Source organism: Rhododendron vialii, chromosome 10a (assembly GCF_030253575.1).
Source record: "Rhododendron vialii isolate Sample 1 chromosome 10a, ASM3025357v1".
NCBI classification, from domain to species: domain Eukaryota; kingdom Viridiplantae; phylum Streptophyta; class Magnoliopsida; order Ericales; family Ericaceae; genus Rhododendron; species Rhododendron vialii.
Window position 1 is genome coordinate 35,434,326 of NC_080566.1, and position 17,171 is coordinate 35,451,496.

The 17,171-nt window shown below is 37.1% G+C and overlaps 2 protein-coding genes across 5 annotated transcripts; one reads left to right on the forward strand and one right to left on the reverse strand.

Annotated features, from left to right (window-relative positions):
• Window positions 1-4,693: 4,693 nt before the first annotated feature.
• LOC131304428 (protein MAINTENANCE OF PSII UNDER HIGH LIGHT 1) lies at window positions 4,694-10,905 on the reverse strand. 2 transcript variants are annotated; one of them, XM_058331656.1, is made up of 3 exons: window positions 10,470-10,905; window positions 7,708-7,845; window positions 4,694-5,192 (listed from the first exon to the last, which is right to left on the reverse strand). In XM_058331656.1, the coding sequence occupies exons 1-3, from the start codon at window positions 10,692-10,694 to the stop codon at window positions 4,830-4,832; spliced, it is 726 nt and encodes a 241-aa protein (XP_058187639.1). In that variant the 5' UTR covers window positions 10,695-10,905; the 3' UTR covers window positions 4,694-4,829. The 2 variants fall into 2 exon arrangements, with proteins under 2 accessions (XP_058187639.1, XP_058187641.1); XM_058331658.1 differs by lacking the exon at window positions 7,708-7,845.
• A 1,630-nt stretch (window positions 10,906-12,535) lies between these two features.
• Window positions 12,536-17,161, forward strand: LOC131304429 (DExH-box ATP-dependent RNA helicase DExH18, mitochondrial). 3 transcript variants are annotated; one of them, XR_009192403.1, is made up of 3 exons: window positions 12,536-14,974; window positions 16,055-16,311; window positions 16,642-17,161. XR_009192403.1 is itself a non-coding variant. In XM_058331660.1 (3 exons), exons 1-2 carry the CDS (start codon window positions 12,771-12,773, stop codon window positions 16,107-16,109), a joined length of 2,259 nt encoding a protein of 752 aa, XP_058187643.1. In that variant the 5' UTR covers window positions 12,536-12,770; the 3' UTR covers window positions 16,110-16,121; window positions 16,642-17,161. The 3 variants fall into 3 exon arrangements, 2 of the variants coding, with proteins under 2 accessions (XP_058187643.1, XP_058187642.1); XM_058331660.1 differs by having other exon boundaries at window positions 16,055-16,121; XM_058331659.1 differs by lacking the exon at window positions 16,642-17,161 and having other exon boundaries at window positions 16,055-16,440.
• Window positions 17,162-17,171: the final 10 nt, after the last annotated feature.

Consider the following 17,171-nt stretch of genomic DNA (forward strand, 5'->3'; position numbering starts at 1 on the left):
TATAACCCTCTCAAACATTTTATTCAGTCCAATTTCTTCAATCGTGAATCATTAGTCACCTCCTTTAACATCCTTAGTTTTTGACTCTATGTTTTAAGTTCATTTGGATTGGTCATAGACTTAAATATATAGGGAAATAATTTTGTCATTCTCTTTTTTTGTTAACGTCACTCTCATAGCACAAAAAATACATTTACAGGAAAGTAACGTTAACAAAAAATAGAGTGACAAAATCAGCAATCAATATATAGTGGGTGACAATGATCATTTGTGACACATATTACTAATATTACTTGGGAATTGATTTTGGCACTCTCAAAGGAGAGTGCAATTATCAATTTTGAAAATGTCAAAATCACTGCCCTATTATTAAATTTTGATATTGTCGGTCCCACAGTCCTCTAATTTTTTTGATGATAAGTAGTATATTTTTACGGATTCGAGTGTGTTCTATGGCATATAAGGCCCACGGGACCGATTTCATCATTGGGTTTTTCTAATAATCTTTTGCATTTAAGCGGTCAACATTTATATAGGAATTAATAACAATCTTCTTTTTTTGAAGTTCACAAATAACAATTTATTTGATGGGAAATGATAATTGTAACACCCCGCTTTCCGGTGGCCGACGGTACTGCAGGAAGCAGGCTCCGTCCAGACGGAAGGGAGCAAGTCATGGTTTATAAAGAAAAATTCCTCCTACTTGTATAAGGCCTTTTAAAGCCGTGAGGGCGGGGCGAAACGCATAGAAACTTCACAATTAAGCGTGCTCATCCTAGGGTAGTCCAGGGATGGGTGACCTATTGGGAAGTCTATGGACTTTGGGTGTCTAAAGCGGACAATATTGTACAAAGATGGAACGGGTCGTTACAAATGGTATCAGAGCCCCTCCCTGGGCAAAGTGGTGAGTAGGATGCGCTCTGCTACCACGGACCCCGGGGGAGGTTGCTGGGCCTGTGCAACGAGGACGTTGCATCCTTAACGGGGGTAGATTGTGACACCCCGCTTTCCGGTGGCCGGCGGTACTGCAGGAAGTGGGCTTCGTCCGGACGGAAGGAGGCAAGTCATGGTTTATAAGGAAAGATCTCTCCTACTTGTACAAGGCCTTTTAAAGCCGTGAGGGCGGGGCGAAGCGCATAGAAACTTCACAGTTAAACGTGCTCATCCTGGGGTAGCCCAAGGATGGGTGACCTACTGGGAAGTCTATAGGCTTTGGGCGTCTAAAGCGGACACAATATTGTACAAAGATGGAGCGGATCGTTACAATAATGCCAAAATTATTTTTGTTGGTGTCAAAACTCTAGTGCACAAAAAGCTTATACCATGTGTGGTGTACAAAATTTTTATGTGCTGGAGTTTTAACACCAATAAAAACAGTTTTGGCATTATCACTTATTTTGAGTTCTATTGGGCCAACTTGAATAGTTTTAATACTATTTTATTACACGAATGGAGTCAAATTAGAATTTAAATTTTTTAAGTTGCAAGCAACTAACAATGTATAACCGCATTGATAGAGATCACGGTCTATTTACATTTGTTTTTTGTTTTGTTTTTCTCATTTTGTTATGATCTTTTGAATCCTTTGTTTTATTTTCTATTAATTGTTGTTGAAGTTGTTATTTTTTCGTTTTAATATAAATGAGATGATCTTGTTGGTAAAAGATGTATAACAGGTCCATTGCATTATGTATTATTGCGGTCTTTGCGGATCTATTTCGTTAACGATGAAGCTTTTTTTATTGTTTTATGTTCACGCGGTTGGAATATTTCAACTGATAATAATAATTTAGATTTATTTAATTGTTTGAATTCAACAAACGACAATTGAAACTCATTTACCGCCATTATTATATGTGTAGAAACTCAAGAAGCAAAATTACTAATCACTATCATATCGATGTAATAATTTTCCATTCACTTGAGATAAGCTTTAACAGATCACACCATGCTTCTGCAAATGTTTAATTTACTGGAAATAATATAGACGGCAAATTTGAGAGAACAATTCCATTACAATACCCAAAATGCAAATACAGATTGCATGAACCAACTGGAACTAGCTCAGTTAGTTAGAATTCTTGCATCTCATTAGAAGGACAGGAGTTCGGTCTCTCCACTTGCGTGTGTGGGTGGAGTTGAGTTTTGTTCACCCTCTACTTAAGAGGGTGAATATTACCCTCCTTCCTATTGGTTGAAATGGTGTGAACCCCATCACAAAGTGATGTCATACTTACCAAAAAGTGTATTGCATGGTAAGCATGACATCATTTTGTGGTGGGGTCTACACCATTTCAACCAATAAGAGAAAGGGTAATGTTCACTCTCTTTTAAGGAGGGTAAACAAAATTGCACTCGTGTGGGTGTTCTTCATTTAGAGGATTTTTCCTTTCTTTCTTTGTTTCTACCTTACAATGGGCTTATTTCTTGTATTGGTTGAGTTGTTAGACTTGGTTGTCTCGTGGGTTCTTACAATTGATGTAGGCTCCATTTGTTTGGGCGTAAAATATTTTCCGGTAAAATATTTTACTTATTTTTCGGTGTTTTGTTGTATAAAAAATGAGGAAAATATTTTACATGTAAAACATTTTCCATCAATTGGATGAAAATGACTTACTCTTAAATTTTCCGTAAGTTATTTTCCGAAATAAACCCGTTGTTTTCTACTGCAATTCTCATTGCTCAGTTTCTTTGATCGTCAATCCTGACCCACGTTTAATTCCAATAATCTTATATCTCTCCACCGTTTAAGCCCCCTCTCTCTCTTTACACTATTTTGTTGATTTTTGAAAATATTTTCAAGTGCCAACAAACACCGGAAAATAAAAGTTTGACGTTTGTTTTTTGAAAAATATTTTACATGAAAAATATTTTACATTGTAAAACATTTTACATCGAAACAAACAGAGCGGTAGTGTCCCGGATGTGTACTCTCTACTACTTCATATCCGATGTAAAATGATCTCTTGTATCAATTGACAAAAAAAAAAAAACTAAATGCAAATGACTTTAAGGAAATAACAATACATAAAGCGAAACTTAAAACAGATTCACTGCCTATCGAGGGTGTTGAAGTGCACCGGCGTCTATCTCCCAGATAACGGCTAGAACCACAACTAACTGAACACCATTGTGAACTGCCTTGATGAATTGAACTTCGTCCGCGTCTCTCTCACTCAAGAACAATATCGGAATTGCAATTTTGTAGAATATGGAAAACGTAATAAACAATGAACAAATGGATACAACAATTTATAACCAAAGAGGTGACTATTTAGCTGCACACCAGGAATTGAATTATGAAACGCTGGAATGAGTTCTGATATGAATTCTGCCATGAATAAAGCCCATAAACCTAACAACGAAAAACTCATATACAGCATTCGACAATTTTCAGCTGCTTAACCTCCCGGTATAGAGAGGAAAGGGTGGGTTTTTTATGCTACGTACTGCTGTTGTTTTCTGGCTCCTGTTTTGCAGCGGATGCGTTGATGCTGACGATGGTTTCACTTTCATCTGCTGAGGCTTCTACATGGATTTTGTAGTAGTGTGGGTTTTCTTTTTCTGGCGTGGTCATGGTTTTTGGATCTGTTTCTGGTTATGCTTCGGCATAGAGGAGTCAAAATGTTTGGGGACTTTTGTCATTTCCTTTTGTTTTTTGTTTTGCACTTTTGTTCCTTTTCGTCTTGAGAGTGGCACATGATCGTCGAGCGGTTGTGCACCAATCTTGTTAGGATCCTTCATCTTAGTTGTGATGCTGTCTCGCTCTCCTTTTAATCTTTATACCCATTCCAAAGAACAATAAAAAAAAAAATTCCCTCTTTTTCACTGTTCCAAAGAAACATTTTCAAGAAACTTACTTGTTCTCTTCTCTTCTCAAAAAAAAATTTTCAAAAAATTCTCCCTAGATTCCTCCTAAATTCTCCCTACTTTCACTATTTTTCTCTCTATCTCTCTCCACTTATTATTCCTACTATTTTTCAAAAAACTTTTCAAAACACAAACCAAACACAGCTAAGTGTCGGGTATGACAAAGGAAATCACAGGAAACTTTTGTTCAATTATCAAGCAAATTATGAGTTTTCTGAAATGTTAGGGAAAAAAGGCCCAAGAGGCCCATTTTTATGGCCCAAAGTAAGGCCCCCAAATGAGATTAGGAGGAATTATATATTAATGACACAACACAATGACCAGGGGAGATAGACAAACAAAGGTTTTGAATCTCATACTGTACTGGCATTGGCAAAATCCGGTTCCATACACATTAAATTTCATTACGGCTCAAATACCAATCGATATCAAGCTTACCGGATGGTACTGGACTACATATAAAATTTATTTTTTTCTTCCAATAACGGACGATACAGGTCAATACCGGATGGTACTGGACTATTTTTAAATTTATTTTTATTTTTAATAAATGAATATATTATACATATGGATAAATGACACTAACGACGAAACTGTACGCGGTATGTACCATACCAGTAGGAAAACGTACTCGAGCCAATACGGTATTCAGAACCTTGATTGATTCTTGCAAACGCTATGGTCTGCAATTATCCTTCGATCCCATCCACGCAAACAATCAAGGCCTAAACATCGTTATGGTCTGCAATTATCCTTCGATCCCATCCAGGCAAACAATCATGGCCTAAACATACAGTAGATTGATACTGGCAAAAAAAGGCCATTATCGACAAACTGAAGAGGTGCTGTGAATCATATATCAATCCTCAAGGTATTTTACAACAGACAGTATAACAGAAAAACTATTTAAGGAGGCTTATCAACAGAAAGAAAACCAGCAGCTTTAATTCCTTAAGAGATTAGAACTTGAAGTATGTTGAAGCATCCGGTTGATATACAGATTCCGCCTGAACCTCAGAAACTTCAGAGGCATTCTTGCTCTCTGGCTGTACAGATACTGAAGTTTCATTTTCTACTGATGCTGAAGCTTGGAGCGTTTCCGTTGGTTTAAACTTGTCGATATAGTAACTAAGGGATGGCCCAGAGTATTCCAGTGTCTGAATCTGAGGTGGCTTCTTTCCAACTTGAAGCAGTATCAATGATGCTGCGGCAACAGCAATTAGGGCAAGGCCACTGCTGATGGCTAATGTGTTCTCTGCTCCATCAGCAGAAGAACCTGCCGCTCCTGAGCTGATTGCACTATCTGCCACATAAACTGCAGGCTGCAAAATATTAGGGAATATCAGATTCAACAACTAACGGTAATTGCCAAGAGCTGCAGAGTTATAGCACATTATACCGACATAACAAGAGCCCAATAGGATATTGTAGTTAGTTTAAATGATTTGAACTATCGGCCTGTTTGGAAGCAGCAATGTGAAGGGGGATTATGATATCCCCCTCCTATTTGTGGGCTCATGGATATGGCGTGGTTTGGGAAGTCCAAAATCAGGGTGGATATCTTTACACGGCCTCTTCCGTAATCCCTCCCAATACAGCCTGAGGGGGGATTAGAGATGGCGAGGGTTTGAGCAAGCTATCTCGAATCCGCCCTAATCGCCCCATCATTCGGACCATCTTACCCCTCGTAATCCCCCTTTTCCATACCAAATATCTTAGGACTAACCAACGAGAGCCCTAAAGCCAAAAATTAATTTTGACCCTTTAGGATAAAATGATCAGAGAAATATGATCTTTATACCCGTTCAAACGGATTGAAAATTAGAGTACTTAATTTTTTAACCATATTTTTTAATATACAACTGTAGGTTGAAAAATTAAGTGTTACAAATTTCAATCTGTTTGAATAGGTGGGAATATTTTATTTTTCTGATCATTTAATTCTAAAGGGTCATAATTAAATTTTGACTCTGGGACTCTCGTTGATTAGCCCTAAGAAAATCGTACAATCAAATATCTTAGGGCTAATCAATGAGAGCCCTAAAGCCAAAAATTAATTATGATCCTTAGGATAAAATGATCAGAGAAATATGATCTTTATACCCGTTCAAACGGATTGAAAATTAGAGCACTTAATTTTTTAACCATATTTTTTAATATACAACTGTAGGTTGAAAAATTAAGTGTTCCAAATTTCAATCTGTTTGAATGGATGGGAAGATTTTATTTTTCTGATCATTTAATTCTAAAGGTTCATAATTAAATTTTGACTCTGGGACTCTCGTTGATTAGCTCTAAGAAAGTCGTACAACCAAATATCTTAAGGCTAACCAACGAGAGCCGTAAAATCAAAAATTAATTATGACCTTTTAAGATAAAATGATCAGAGAAATAGTATCTTTGCACTTATTTAAACCAATTGAAAATTGGAAGACTTAATTTTTCGACAAACAGTTTATATATTAAAAAATATGGTTTAAAAAAAAAAACGAAGTGTGAGAGATTAAAAACGAATTTAATCTACAGTTGTTAGTAAAACTGACTTTTTCAACCTATAGTTTATATATTAAAAAAAACGAATTCTATCAAATTACTACTGACTTTTTTATTTTGTAATATTATTAAATTAGTACATTTATTAGTAAAATTAAATATTTAGGCTTAAAGTGTGAAAGATTAATTATATTTGCAATTATATATATAACGTAATACATAATTAAATTTGGGACTGCACAAGGGCGAAATGGTCATTTGACAGCTTTTTACATTATTCACCCTTCCTTATACCCCCTATTTATCCTTCATCCAAATCAAGTACTATTTTATCCCTCCTTTCTAATCCCCCATCCAAACCAAGTGCTATTTAATACCCCCTTCATAAATATCACATCAATGTGGGTCATCCTTTATTAATCAATACCTCCTACTATCCAATCCCCCCTTCTTACATAATACCTTCAAACCTAATCCCGCATCCAAGCGAGCCCACATGGTTTAAAAATACCCCGGTTATCTCTAGATTTTTTTCACGAGTCAGTCATAGAGCTCAAGCTGTGGAATAAGTCTATAAGCTATGAATTGCCTGGGTGTCCAGTGAAAAGGGACTTCACAACCCCACTCACCTGCTGAGTTGCAATCCCAGCCATCCCACCTCTGTGTAGACATGAGACACCGAAGATAATATCAGATGTTCTAAGCCAAAAAAAAAAAAGGAGAAGTAAATGCTAAGCATTTTTTTTTGGAAAGGCAAATATTAAAAGGTGAAAGGGACACCAAGTCACAGAACTCAGGTCGAAAGGAAACTAGGGGTGGGTGGGGAAGGGAGCCTCCATTTGCTCTCCTGTTACACCAACTAAAATTAACAGTTTAACACACAAGGGAATCATTTAGCCTTGAATTAACAGCTTCATAAGCCAGCTGGGATCCAAAACAAAATAATGTCATAACATATTCCTCAAGAACTCCCATGGAATACGTGGCAGAAGATTTCATGGTTCAATTAGGCAGCAATGTTCAGAAAGTCACCAGTCTCAACCAAAAATAATCTCAAGCCGTATAACATCCTTCACATACTCTAAATTTAGCATGATTAATTTTCACAAATGCTCAACATGAAAAACTGCAGTTATTGCACAATTCTTCTATGCTCTTCTTTCTGAGAGAGAGAGATAATTAAAATTCATTTCATTGTAATCTTCTTTCAATAATAAATTTCAACTCGCCCATACGTATATTGTTCAAGTATTATAAATTTCAACTCGGCCATCCCCATATTATTCGATTATAACTATGTAGAGTGGTATAGTATCAGTGAATAGCATACTTGAAACTACTAACCTCAACAGAATATATGTTTGTCTGCCCGGCAGTGTCCTTCTCAACATAACCTGTCCAACCTTTCTTACGAATAGGTGGGAACGTACCCACCACTTTGGTCTTCTCTGCTGCTAACCATTCGATACTCACCTTGCCAACCTATTTTAGCACAGCAATAACTTAGGATTCAGGTTGAATACAACTTGCAACCATTTTATGCAGAAGGTTTTGTTCAAAGCTCAGAAACCAAAATGCTTTAACTTGTGTCCCGAATATTGCCCATGGAAACAGATACTGTATAGAAGCTAACTTGACGCTAGCTAAGCGAAAACCCCAGGGGTTGATGCAGGGGTGGTCACCTAGCAACCAAGGGCCTCAAGAAGCCTTTGGTTCGACTCTCGCTCGCGTGCTATCAACTCATGTGTTGGGTCAGTTCATGCGGAACTTTGCATTGGCTTAATTGAGTCCCCGCTAATAGACGGTGGGATTGGTCCTCATATTAGTCGGTCTTTTGGGTTGGATAGCAAGTTATCAATAGAAACATATACTCGCTAAATGAAAGTCAGGTACATAAATGAGCATTTTAGGCGGCTAGGCCCGTCCTCTGCAGCACATTTTACAAGAGTAGACGAAATAAATTGACCACAGAATTCATCACATAGGGACTCCACACTAAACAACTAACTTGAAGTACATTGTGTTAGATAGACCTGACTTTCACTTCACTGGCATCAAATTCAAATCCAACCTTGGTAAGGCATGTCCTGATGTCCCGGGGGCTATGATTTTGGGAATTCTGGCACAAAAATTAAGGCAATGGAGACATGATGTATATTAGAATTTAGGACCGATGATTATCAATCTGTCTTCCCAGTTGATCTGGACCATTTTGCATGGGCAAGTTACAGAAGTAGGATACATAACCCGAGGAGTCACTAAAGGGAAGACAACTGGTTTGAACGAGATAAATCGCAAGCAAGAAGGTAAGTTCCAGCAGACAGAAGAATTACCTGATCCTTGACATTAACTCGCTAATGAGGGAGTTAAATGAGTACCACATTTTGTGCCTTTTCTCTTTGATGAGGGGTACATATCACTAAACATAACAGAATTTTCCCCATGCTCGCATGATGTATAGCACGGCTACTGTGCTTTTTTGCAATATCCTTTCGTTATTCTTTCAACCATTCCAAGAAAATGCCATTTGTCCCGCACATATACAACAGTTCCTGATTTCACTCCATCACCCATATTTTATTCAAGAATTACCAAGATTTTATTTCAAAAACCTCACCCCTATATTTAAGTTTTCTCTAGATATTATATATTTTTCTTAACATGCCCTAAAATAGATCATTATACAGATCTCCTTGAAAGGGGTAAAGAAAACAATTCAAATGTAAGAAACTCACTATGTTTTCTTGGTAATAGTTGTCTCTACTGAGTCTGAGACTACTATATATGCACTCGAATATGTGGTGTCTGTCCTCATATAATTTTCATTCAGGTTACTAGGACTGAAAAGAACCGACTCGGTCGCGGACTGCTCGAGGCTCGACTCAGTAAATCCTCGTTCGAGTTCGAATCGTCCATTAAACCAACCGAAACTAAGCTTCAATTTTAGGCTCGTTTAATAAAGGAGTCGAGCCCAAACCTAGCAGTATTCGGCTCAATGAGAGTCGCGAACCTGCAATATATGTGCACGAAGAAGATTTTATGCATGAAAACTAAACTTGTTTACTTATAAACATATATACCTACAAACTTATCTATATACGTATCAAATTTTATAACTTGTATGTGTACAAACTTTTGTATGTACTATAAACTTGTGCTCGTATAAAATTTAGTGTTATGTTACTTTTAATGTACTCTCTCCGCTCCAATTTAATTGTCCTTTTTGGGAGTTGTGCTACTTTTTAATTGATTATATCTTGTAATTTATAATGTTTTATGTGATTTCAAAAATATTGTATTATAGAATTAATTGAGATCTATCAAACAAGATCCATACTCTACATGAAATTCATTACAGATTTAAAGATATAGCTCATTTTTTAGCCGGTTAGAATAGAACGAGGGACAATTAAATTGGGACGGAGGGAGTATATAATAAAAGTTCTATTTGCAGTCCTAGACCCATATGCAACCTTAAATGTATTACATTTTGGTTCGTTAAGGTCCGTGAACAAGCTCGAGTTCGATTTAGAGTCAAATTTTCATTGAGCTCGAGTCATTAAAAGTTTAACACATAAACCCAAATAATGAATACTCGTGAAGAAGCTCGTTCGAGTTCAATCTCATTAAGATTTGTGAACAAGCTCAGTTCGACTCAAGCTTAGGTCATCTCGGCTTGTCACATTTTCACTGAATTCGAGCTCATTAAACGCTTAACATATAAATCTAAGCATTCTCATATTCATCTCAGTTTGGTTCGTTTGCAGCCATATCAGCAACAAAACAAAGGATAATAAGAAGGCAAACAAGGGAAATTTATGTACCTCCTTTTAATTTAAGAAAAACCAACTAGCAATAGACGCTATAGCCGGAGTAACCTCTAGATTATATAACCAAGTTTTTTTTTTTTTTTTTGGGAAAAAGTATTCTATTACCTAAAGGAGACAGGAATACAAGTAAGCAAAGGGGCATTCCCCCTAAACCAGGAAGAACAACTACACAAGTATAAGACTCATAAAGCAAAAAAGGCCCCCATACAACAAGCTACAAAATTCTAGGTGACTCATACAAGCGATGTGTGATAGAGTCTAACGAGTAGTGCATACCTCCTTATCGGGGGCGCATTCTTCGACATTACAATCTGCTTCTTCAGCGTCGGTGGTGGAAGAAGAAGATTTAATTCTGAAGAGGTTGAGTCGGCTTGTTGTTGCTGTCGGCATCATCATCTTGGACCTTGGGTAGTCCTTGGCTGCTGCTACCGTGGAGCAGTGGCTGTTTGTTGTTGTTGATAACATCATAGTAATAGCTGCTTGCGACGCACAACCCATCATCCTTATGAATTCTTCAGATGAAAGAAATTAATACGACTCTGCCCAACAAGAAGCTCGTATTGATTTCTCTTTCTTTCTGCTTTTGGGTTCGTTTTAGAGAGAGAGAGAGAGAGCTGAATTGGGATTGGGTAATTTGTGGTTCATTTTGAGCCGAAGTGGTCGAACGTGGCTATCTTCCATCCAAAACAAAAATGTGCGATCTTCGTAATCTTCTATTTTTTCCCTTTTCCTCCTGTTTTCCTTTTCGGAAAATCTTTTTTACGCTCTACTCTTTTTCGTTATTTGGTTAAATCCGCTCCACTCTTTTACGAATGTATTCCAAAACAAAATTTCTTTTAGACTTGTTTCGCTAAGATTTTTATTTTTTAATTATTAATTTTTTATTTTACAAGACCTGTTATTTCTTTAATTTAAAAAAAAGTACTTATTTTAGTTAGTGTTTGTGTGAGAGAATTTTTAAGTGCATCTTTAAAGTTTGGTTTGGAATATGTGAGAAAGAAAGAAAAGAAAAGGGAAAAAAAAAAACACAATCAAATTATATATATGAACAATACACTTTTCTTCTCATTTTCTTCTCATTTCTTTTCTTTTCTTTTCTTTTCCCTCACCCACCTCAAGTTCCAAACAGAGAATAAGAAAGTGGAGAGTAAATCATTATTCTTTCTCTTTTAATCCTTGTTACATCCGTCCTAATTTAATTGTCATTTTTGAAGTTCGTGTCATTTTTCAATTGATTATATCTCGTAATTTTTAATGTTTTATGTGATTTTTAAAATATTATATTATAGAACTAATTAAGATTTATCAAACAATATCCCTATTCGATAGGAAATTCATAATGGATTTAAAGATATAACTCATTTTTTAGCTGGTTAAAATAGAATGATAGACAATTAAATTGGGACGGATGGAGTATTAGTTAGCCTAGTTAGAGATTATAAGTGCTTTACAAATGAAAATTTTTCCAATTGTTCATAAATTTTAACCCTAATGTCTCATACATACTTAAACCTTGATAAATTATATAGGCTGCTGATTTTGTTACTTCCTTTTTTGTTAACGCCATGCAGAAGAGTGGCATTAAAAAAAAATGGAGTGACAAAATCATTTTCCATTATATATAATTTGGTACCTAAAGGTTGTTATTAAAAATACACCCATCGTTCAATTGACTAAAATTTGCTGAAATGGATTGATTTTTCAGTTATGTCTGGACTAAATGCACTAAAAGTCAGTTGTCTCAATATTCTTTGTTACTAGTGATTTTTTTTAAAAAAAATTTAGATTCATCTTGTAAAGAGCAATGATTAATTTAAAAATTTATTAACATCGAGATAGTAAAAAAATCAGTAATGACCAATAAAAATACGGAAAAATGACGGCCAAGGATGTACTCCCTCCGTCCCAATTTGTTTGTCCAATTGTCGAAATACGTGTTTTTCAAAAATATACTTATATCTTATAATTTATAATGTTTTTTATGATTTTGAAAATTTTGTATAATAAAACTAATTGAGATTTATCAAACAAGATCCATATTGCATATTAAAAACATTACGAATTGAAAATTATAGCCAATTTTTTGAGAGGTCAAACGCTCTCAAAAAGTCAATAAGGTGACAAACAAACCGGGACGGAATGAGTATTTGATAGTTAATATCCGTCAATGATATTTTCAACATTAACTGATATTCTCAGCATATTCTTAGTGAGTATTAATGATCAAGATACGTCCTGGACCGTCATTTTCCCTAAAAATACCGGTTAAAAAAAAAAAGACAAACAAAAATACATGAAAAATTAGGCAAAAATTTTCCTCACTCCCAAATCTCCAAAAAAGAAAAAAGAAAAAAAGAAAAGAAAAGAGGTCTAGGGTTTTGGAGCATTAACGCCCACCACCCTTCTCCCTCCATTGCCTCTCTCTCTCTTCTCTCTCTTTCTCAACCATCCGAATATCTCTTCACCCAAACCAGGTACGCTCCAAATTCAACTACGAACACCGTTACACAAACATATAGGAGTATTCGCTTTCTGTTTCGCATTTTTTTTTTCCATGTAAAAACTTTTCACTTTTCCATGGCTGGAGGCTCTGCTTCTCATATCTTACGTAAATATTCATCCAAACGTAGCAATGTGATTAGGGTTTCTTCGTTACTATCCAACCGATGCCTCCATCATTCCGCACAATCCAAACCCTCAAAACCCCCAAATTCCCCAAATTTCGTTATACCCTCCTTAATCAACCGAATAATATGTTATAATCCACAATTCAAGCTGTTAAATTTTGACAAACTACTGTTTTCGACGCTGGTCGAAAATGGGGACAGTGTTCTTGATTCAGAAAACGGGGATTCGGGTTTTAAAGTAGTTGCTGGATTCGAGCACGTAGGAGCTCGTGATCCTCTTGACATTTATAGGGCCGTTCGAGATTCGCCCGAGGGCAAAAAGAGGACTCAGAGTGATTGGGATGTACTCATTGAGATCTTTCGTAGTTTTTCGAAGTCGGGTTGGGCATCCAATCAAGCATTGGCAGTTTATATCGGGGTGTCGTTTTTTCCTACCGCAGCCCACAATTTCCGTAACTTCTTCTTCAAAAAATGCGGGGATGATGTTTCAAAGTACTTGGTTGAACTGGGTCCGGGCGATGCAGCCGAACGTTTTCTGTTCCCTATATTTGTTGAGTTTTGCTTAGAAGAATTTCCCAATGAGATTAAGAGGTTTAGGAGCATGATTGACTCAGCGGACCTTACAAAACCACACACTTGGTTTCCATTTGCTCGAGCTATGAAACGCAAGATTATATACCATTGCGGCCCGACTAATAGTGGTAAAACGTATAATGCTTTGCAAGGGTTTATGGAAGCGAAGAAGGGTATCTATTGTAGTCCTCTTAGGCTTTTGGCCATGGAAGTTTTTGATAAGGTGAATGCGCATGGGGTATACTGCAGTCTCCTTACTGGGCAAGAAAAGAAGCATGTTCCATTTTCAAACCATATTGCTTGTACTGTAGAGATGGTATCAACTGATGATATCTATGATGTGGCCGTTATTGATGAAATCCAAATGATGTCAGACCGGTACAGAGGTTATGCGTGGACGAGGGCTTTACTTGGGTTGAAGGCTGATGAGATACACTTGTGTGGGGATCCAAGCGTATTGAATATTGTTCGAAAATTCTGTTCAGAAATAGGGGATGAGTTGTGTGAGAACCATTATGAGAGATTTAAGCCATTGGTGGTTGAAGCCAAGACCCTTTTGGGCGATCTTCGAAATGTTCGCTCGGGGGATTGTGTTGTTGCTTTCTCAAGGAGAGAGATATTTGAGGTGAAATTGGCAATTGAGAAGCACACAAATCATCGCTGTTGTGTTATTTATGGTGCTTTGCCTCCGGAGACTCGTAGGCAGCAAGCTACATTGTTTAATGATCAAGATAACGAATTCGATGTCTTGGTTGCTAGTGATGCAGTTGGAATGGGTTTGAATCTTAATATTAGAAGGGTTGTTTTTTATACCCTTTCAAAGTATAATGGTGACAAGATTGTTCCAGTTCCAGCATCACAGGTAAAGCAGATTGCCGGAAGAGCTGGTCGGAGAGGAAGTCTCTATCCAGATGGGTTGGCAACCACCTTGCATTTTGAAGACTTGGATTACTTAATCGAGTGCTTGAAGGAACCTTTTGACGATTTTACCAAAGTGGGTCTCTTTCCTTTCTTTGAGCAAGTTGAGTTATTTGCAGGGAAACTTCCAAATGTTACTTTTCCCAAACTACTAGAAAAATTTAGTGAGAATTGCCGTTTGGATGGATCTTACTTCTTGTGCCAACACGAGCATGTAAAGAAGGTTGCTAACATGTTGGAGAAGGTTCAGGGATTATCTCTCGAAGATCGTTTCAATTTTTGCTTTGCTCCAGTTAATATCAGAGATCCAAAAGCAATGCATCATCTTCTGAGATTTGCATCATCGTATTCCCAGAAATTGCCTGTCAGTATAGCCATGGGAATGCCAAAAGGTTCTGCTAATAATGATACCGAGCTCTTGGCTCTTGAGTCCAAGCATCAGGTGTTGTCTATGTATTTATGGCTGTCGCACCACTTCAAAGAGGAAACTTTCCCGTACGTGAAAAAGGCCGAGGCAATGGCAACTGATATTGCTGACTTATTAGGTAAGTCACTCATCAAAGCTTGCTGGAAACCAGAATCAAGGACGCAAGCAAAACCAAAGCCTCTTGTGAAGAAAGATGGATATGAGAGACCAAGGTCGATTATTAAGTTACACGAGACGTAAGTTCTGTTGAATCAATTCCTGGCTTATTTACTTTTTAACATGATCTTCGGATAAGAAATACAGTTTAATTGTATCTTTTCTTTGTTGGTATATGAGTATCAGTGTTCGTTCCTATTGTAATTCCCGACTTAAAAAATCCCTGATTTATTAGTTTAAAATAAAGAAGTTCCCTGGTTTATATGTTTTGTCGTAATGGAATGTAAATCATTTACCAACATTCCTTCCTTTTTCGTGCTTTCTTTTCTTTCGAGAAGTATCCGTTGCATAGTCAGTTAGTTCATGTGTAATACAGTAGTGTGGATCAGTGATGATGTGATGGCTTGTCATGGTGATTGTGTAGCAACAGTGATATGACAGCTGACGTGTGTTAGTGAGCTAGTCCTGATAAGTTTGTGGTAACAATGTGCTTTATTTTCTTGCGACATTTGGAATATAGTCACTGCAGTGAAAAAATGACATTGTCATTAGTTGGCCATGCAAACACCTTGTTTTAACAACTGTTGGGCTATGAAGCACGGGCAGTCGGACATTTCGACTAAGTCGTTGAAGTGTTCGACATGTGTCAGACATGCCTCGAACACACTGACATATCTGTCAAGCAAACAGTGTGGCATAGATATATGTTTGGCGGTTGTTTTGTTGGACACGTTAAGGACACTGCTCGTACACATTTCTGAACATGGACAAGCTTACGATAAGTTCGTTATATTGGTTATTTGGTTTATTATTTCTAGTGGTTTGTGAATGTTATATTCAGGGAGGTAAAGAATCAAAATATTGTGAAACGTGTGTTTTGTCACTTATCAAAATAAGGCACTTTCTTGTATTCGTTTCATATCCCTACGCAAAACTTTAAAAATCATCACTTGTGGTATTCATGTCCATGCTTCTTAGCTCTTGGGAGTGAGAGATCTTGAAAACTCCTCATTATTATGTTGTAAAGATAGTTGCAATGTGGGCAATCTTGAGCTGTATTTTTTCTTCTCCCCGCTTGATGCCATTCTATACATTGTTTATGATGCTTTGCATCCGGGCTAGAATAAAACTTAAAATGGCTACAAATTTATGGCTTGCAGGAAAAGGCTTGAAAAATCTGTTCTGCCTGGTCATCTGGAGAAGGTAGCAGCATAGTGCTGTCCGAAGGTGCATGTACTGCTATCACACCCAAGTTCTTGGTTTGGTTTACCTTCTGCTGGGTATTATGAGCGATGATATCTCCGTGAAATTTATGTAATATTGCTGCCTATTCTTCAATAAGAGATCTTCTGTTCAGCGATGGTTTATAATATATATGGCAGAAAAGGAATTGCATGGTATTTCAGGGTGTCTAAAGGTTGGCTTCATTGTCTTTTAGAAGATTAGATTAGTTGTGATGTTAGGATTAAGGGCTCCGAATTCTCCTCTGTAAAACCTTCTCCCTTGAGCCATTCTAATAATTCCTGAAACTACCGTTTTCTGTTCCCAAGTGTTTGCAGTAGTTTTTTTTGGTAAATGGAAGGTTTGCCTGCCTTGTTTCTTTGTATTGTTTCATCTTCCACGAAGCTCTTTGAAACTTACAAAAGCCGTGCACGGGAGATATTGTTTCTCACTCTGTCTTACGATTAAGTTAATCTGTTTCCACCGTTGAGTTGCATTTTGTAACCAATTGCATCTGATTCTGCAGGTTGTAGTATTAGGGCTGAAATTATCGATGCATCTGGTAGTATCAGGAGGATTTCCACCACCTTCACAGTAGCTGTTCTGGTTCTTGCTGTTTACTACCGGCAAAAGAGGTGCAGTAGTTCTCAGCATGCCTGGTGGGAGCGAATAGCACTAATCGTGGCCTGTACCTTAGGGCCCAGTGTTCTTCGGAGTGACTCAAGATATCCTGATCGGACATAATAGCTTTCGAGGGGGAAGCGAAAAACAGACTTTGGCACCAGTGTCCTGGAAAGGATATCTCTGTCTTTCGACTAACCATAACAACTGAAAGGACCATGGTCGTTGCGTTCATGGATGATGTTGCATTGAGCGAATCCTTCTGGCCTTGTAAACTTATCGTATATGGATTTTTAGTTCAATGTCACAGGTTTGTTTATCTTAATCTAACGTAATTCAAGGAGTAACCTAGAATAGAAATGTAAACTTGTCTAGGGACTTTTAACAAGCCAAACTCGAATGAATTTCTAATGAATTATTCGCTACTAGTCTCGT

Excerpts from the sequence above, each read along its gene's own strand:
- LOC131304429 (XM_058331660.1), top strand. The coding sequence starts at position 12,771 with ATGGCTGGAGGCTCTGCTTCTCATATCTTACGTAAATATTCATCCAAA. Across the intron at positions 14,975-16,054 it reads ATTATTAAGTTACACGAGAC|GAAAAGGCTTGAAAAATCTG; the intron begins GTAAGTTCTGTT and ends TATGGCTTGCAG.
- LOC131304428 (XM_058331656.1), bottom strand. The coding sequence starts at position 10,694 with ATGATGGGTTGTGCGTCGCAAGCAGCTATTACTATGATGTTATCAACA. Across the intron at positions 7,846-10,469 it reads AATGCGCCCCCGATAAGGAG|GTTGGCAAGGTGAGTATCGA; the intron begins GTATGCACTACT and ends GTGCTAAAATAG. Across the intron at positions 5,193-7,707 it reads CAAACATATATTCTGTTGAG|CCTGCAGTTTATGTGGCAGA; the intron begins GTTAGTAGTTTC and ends AATATTTTGCAG.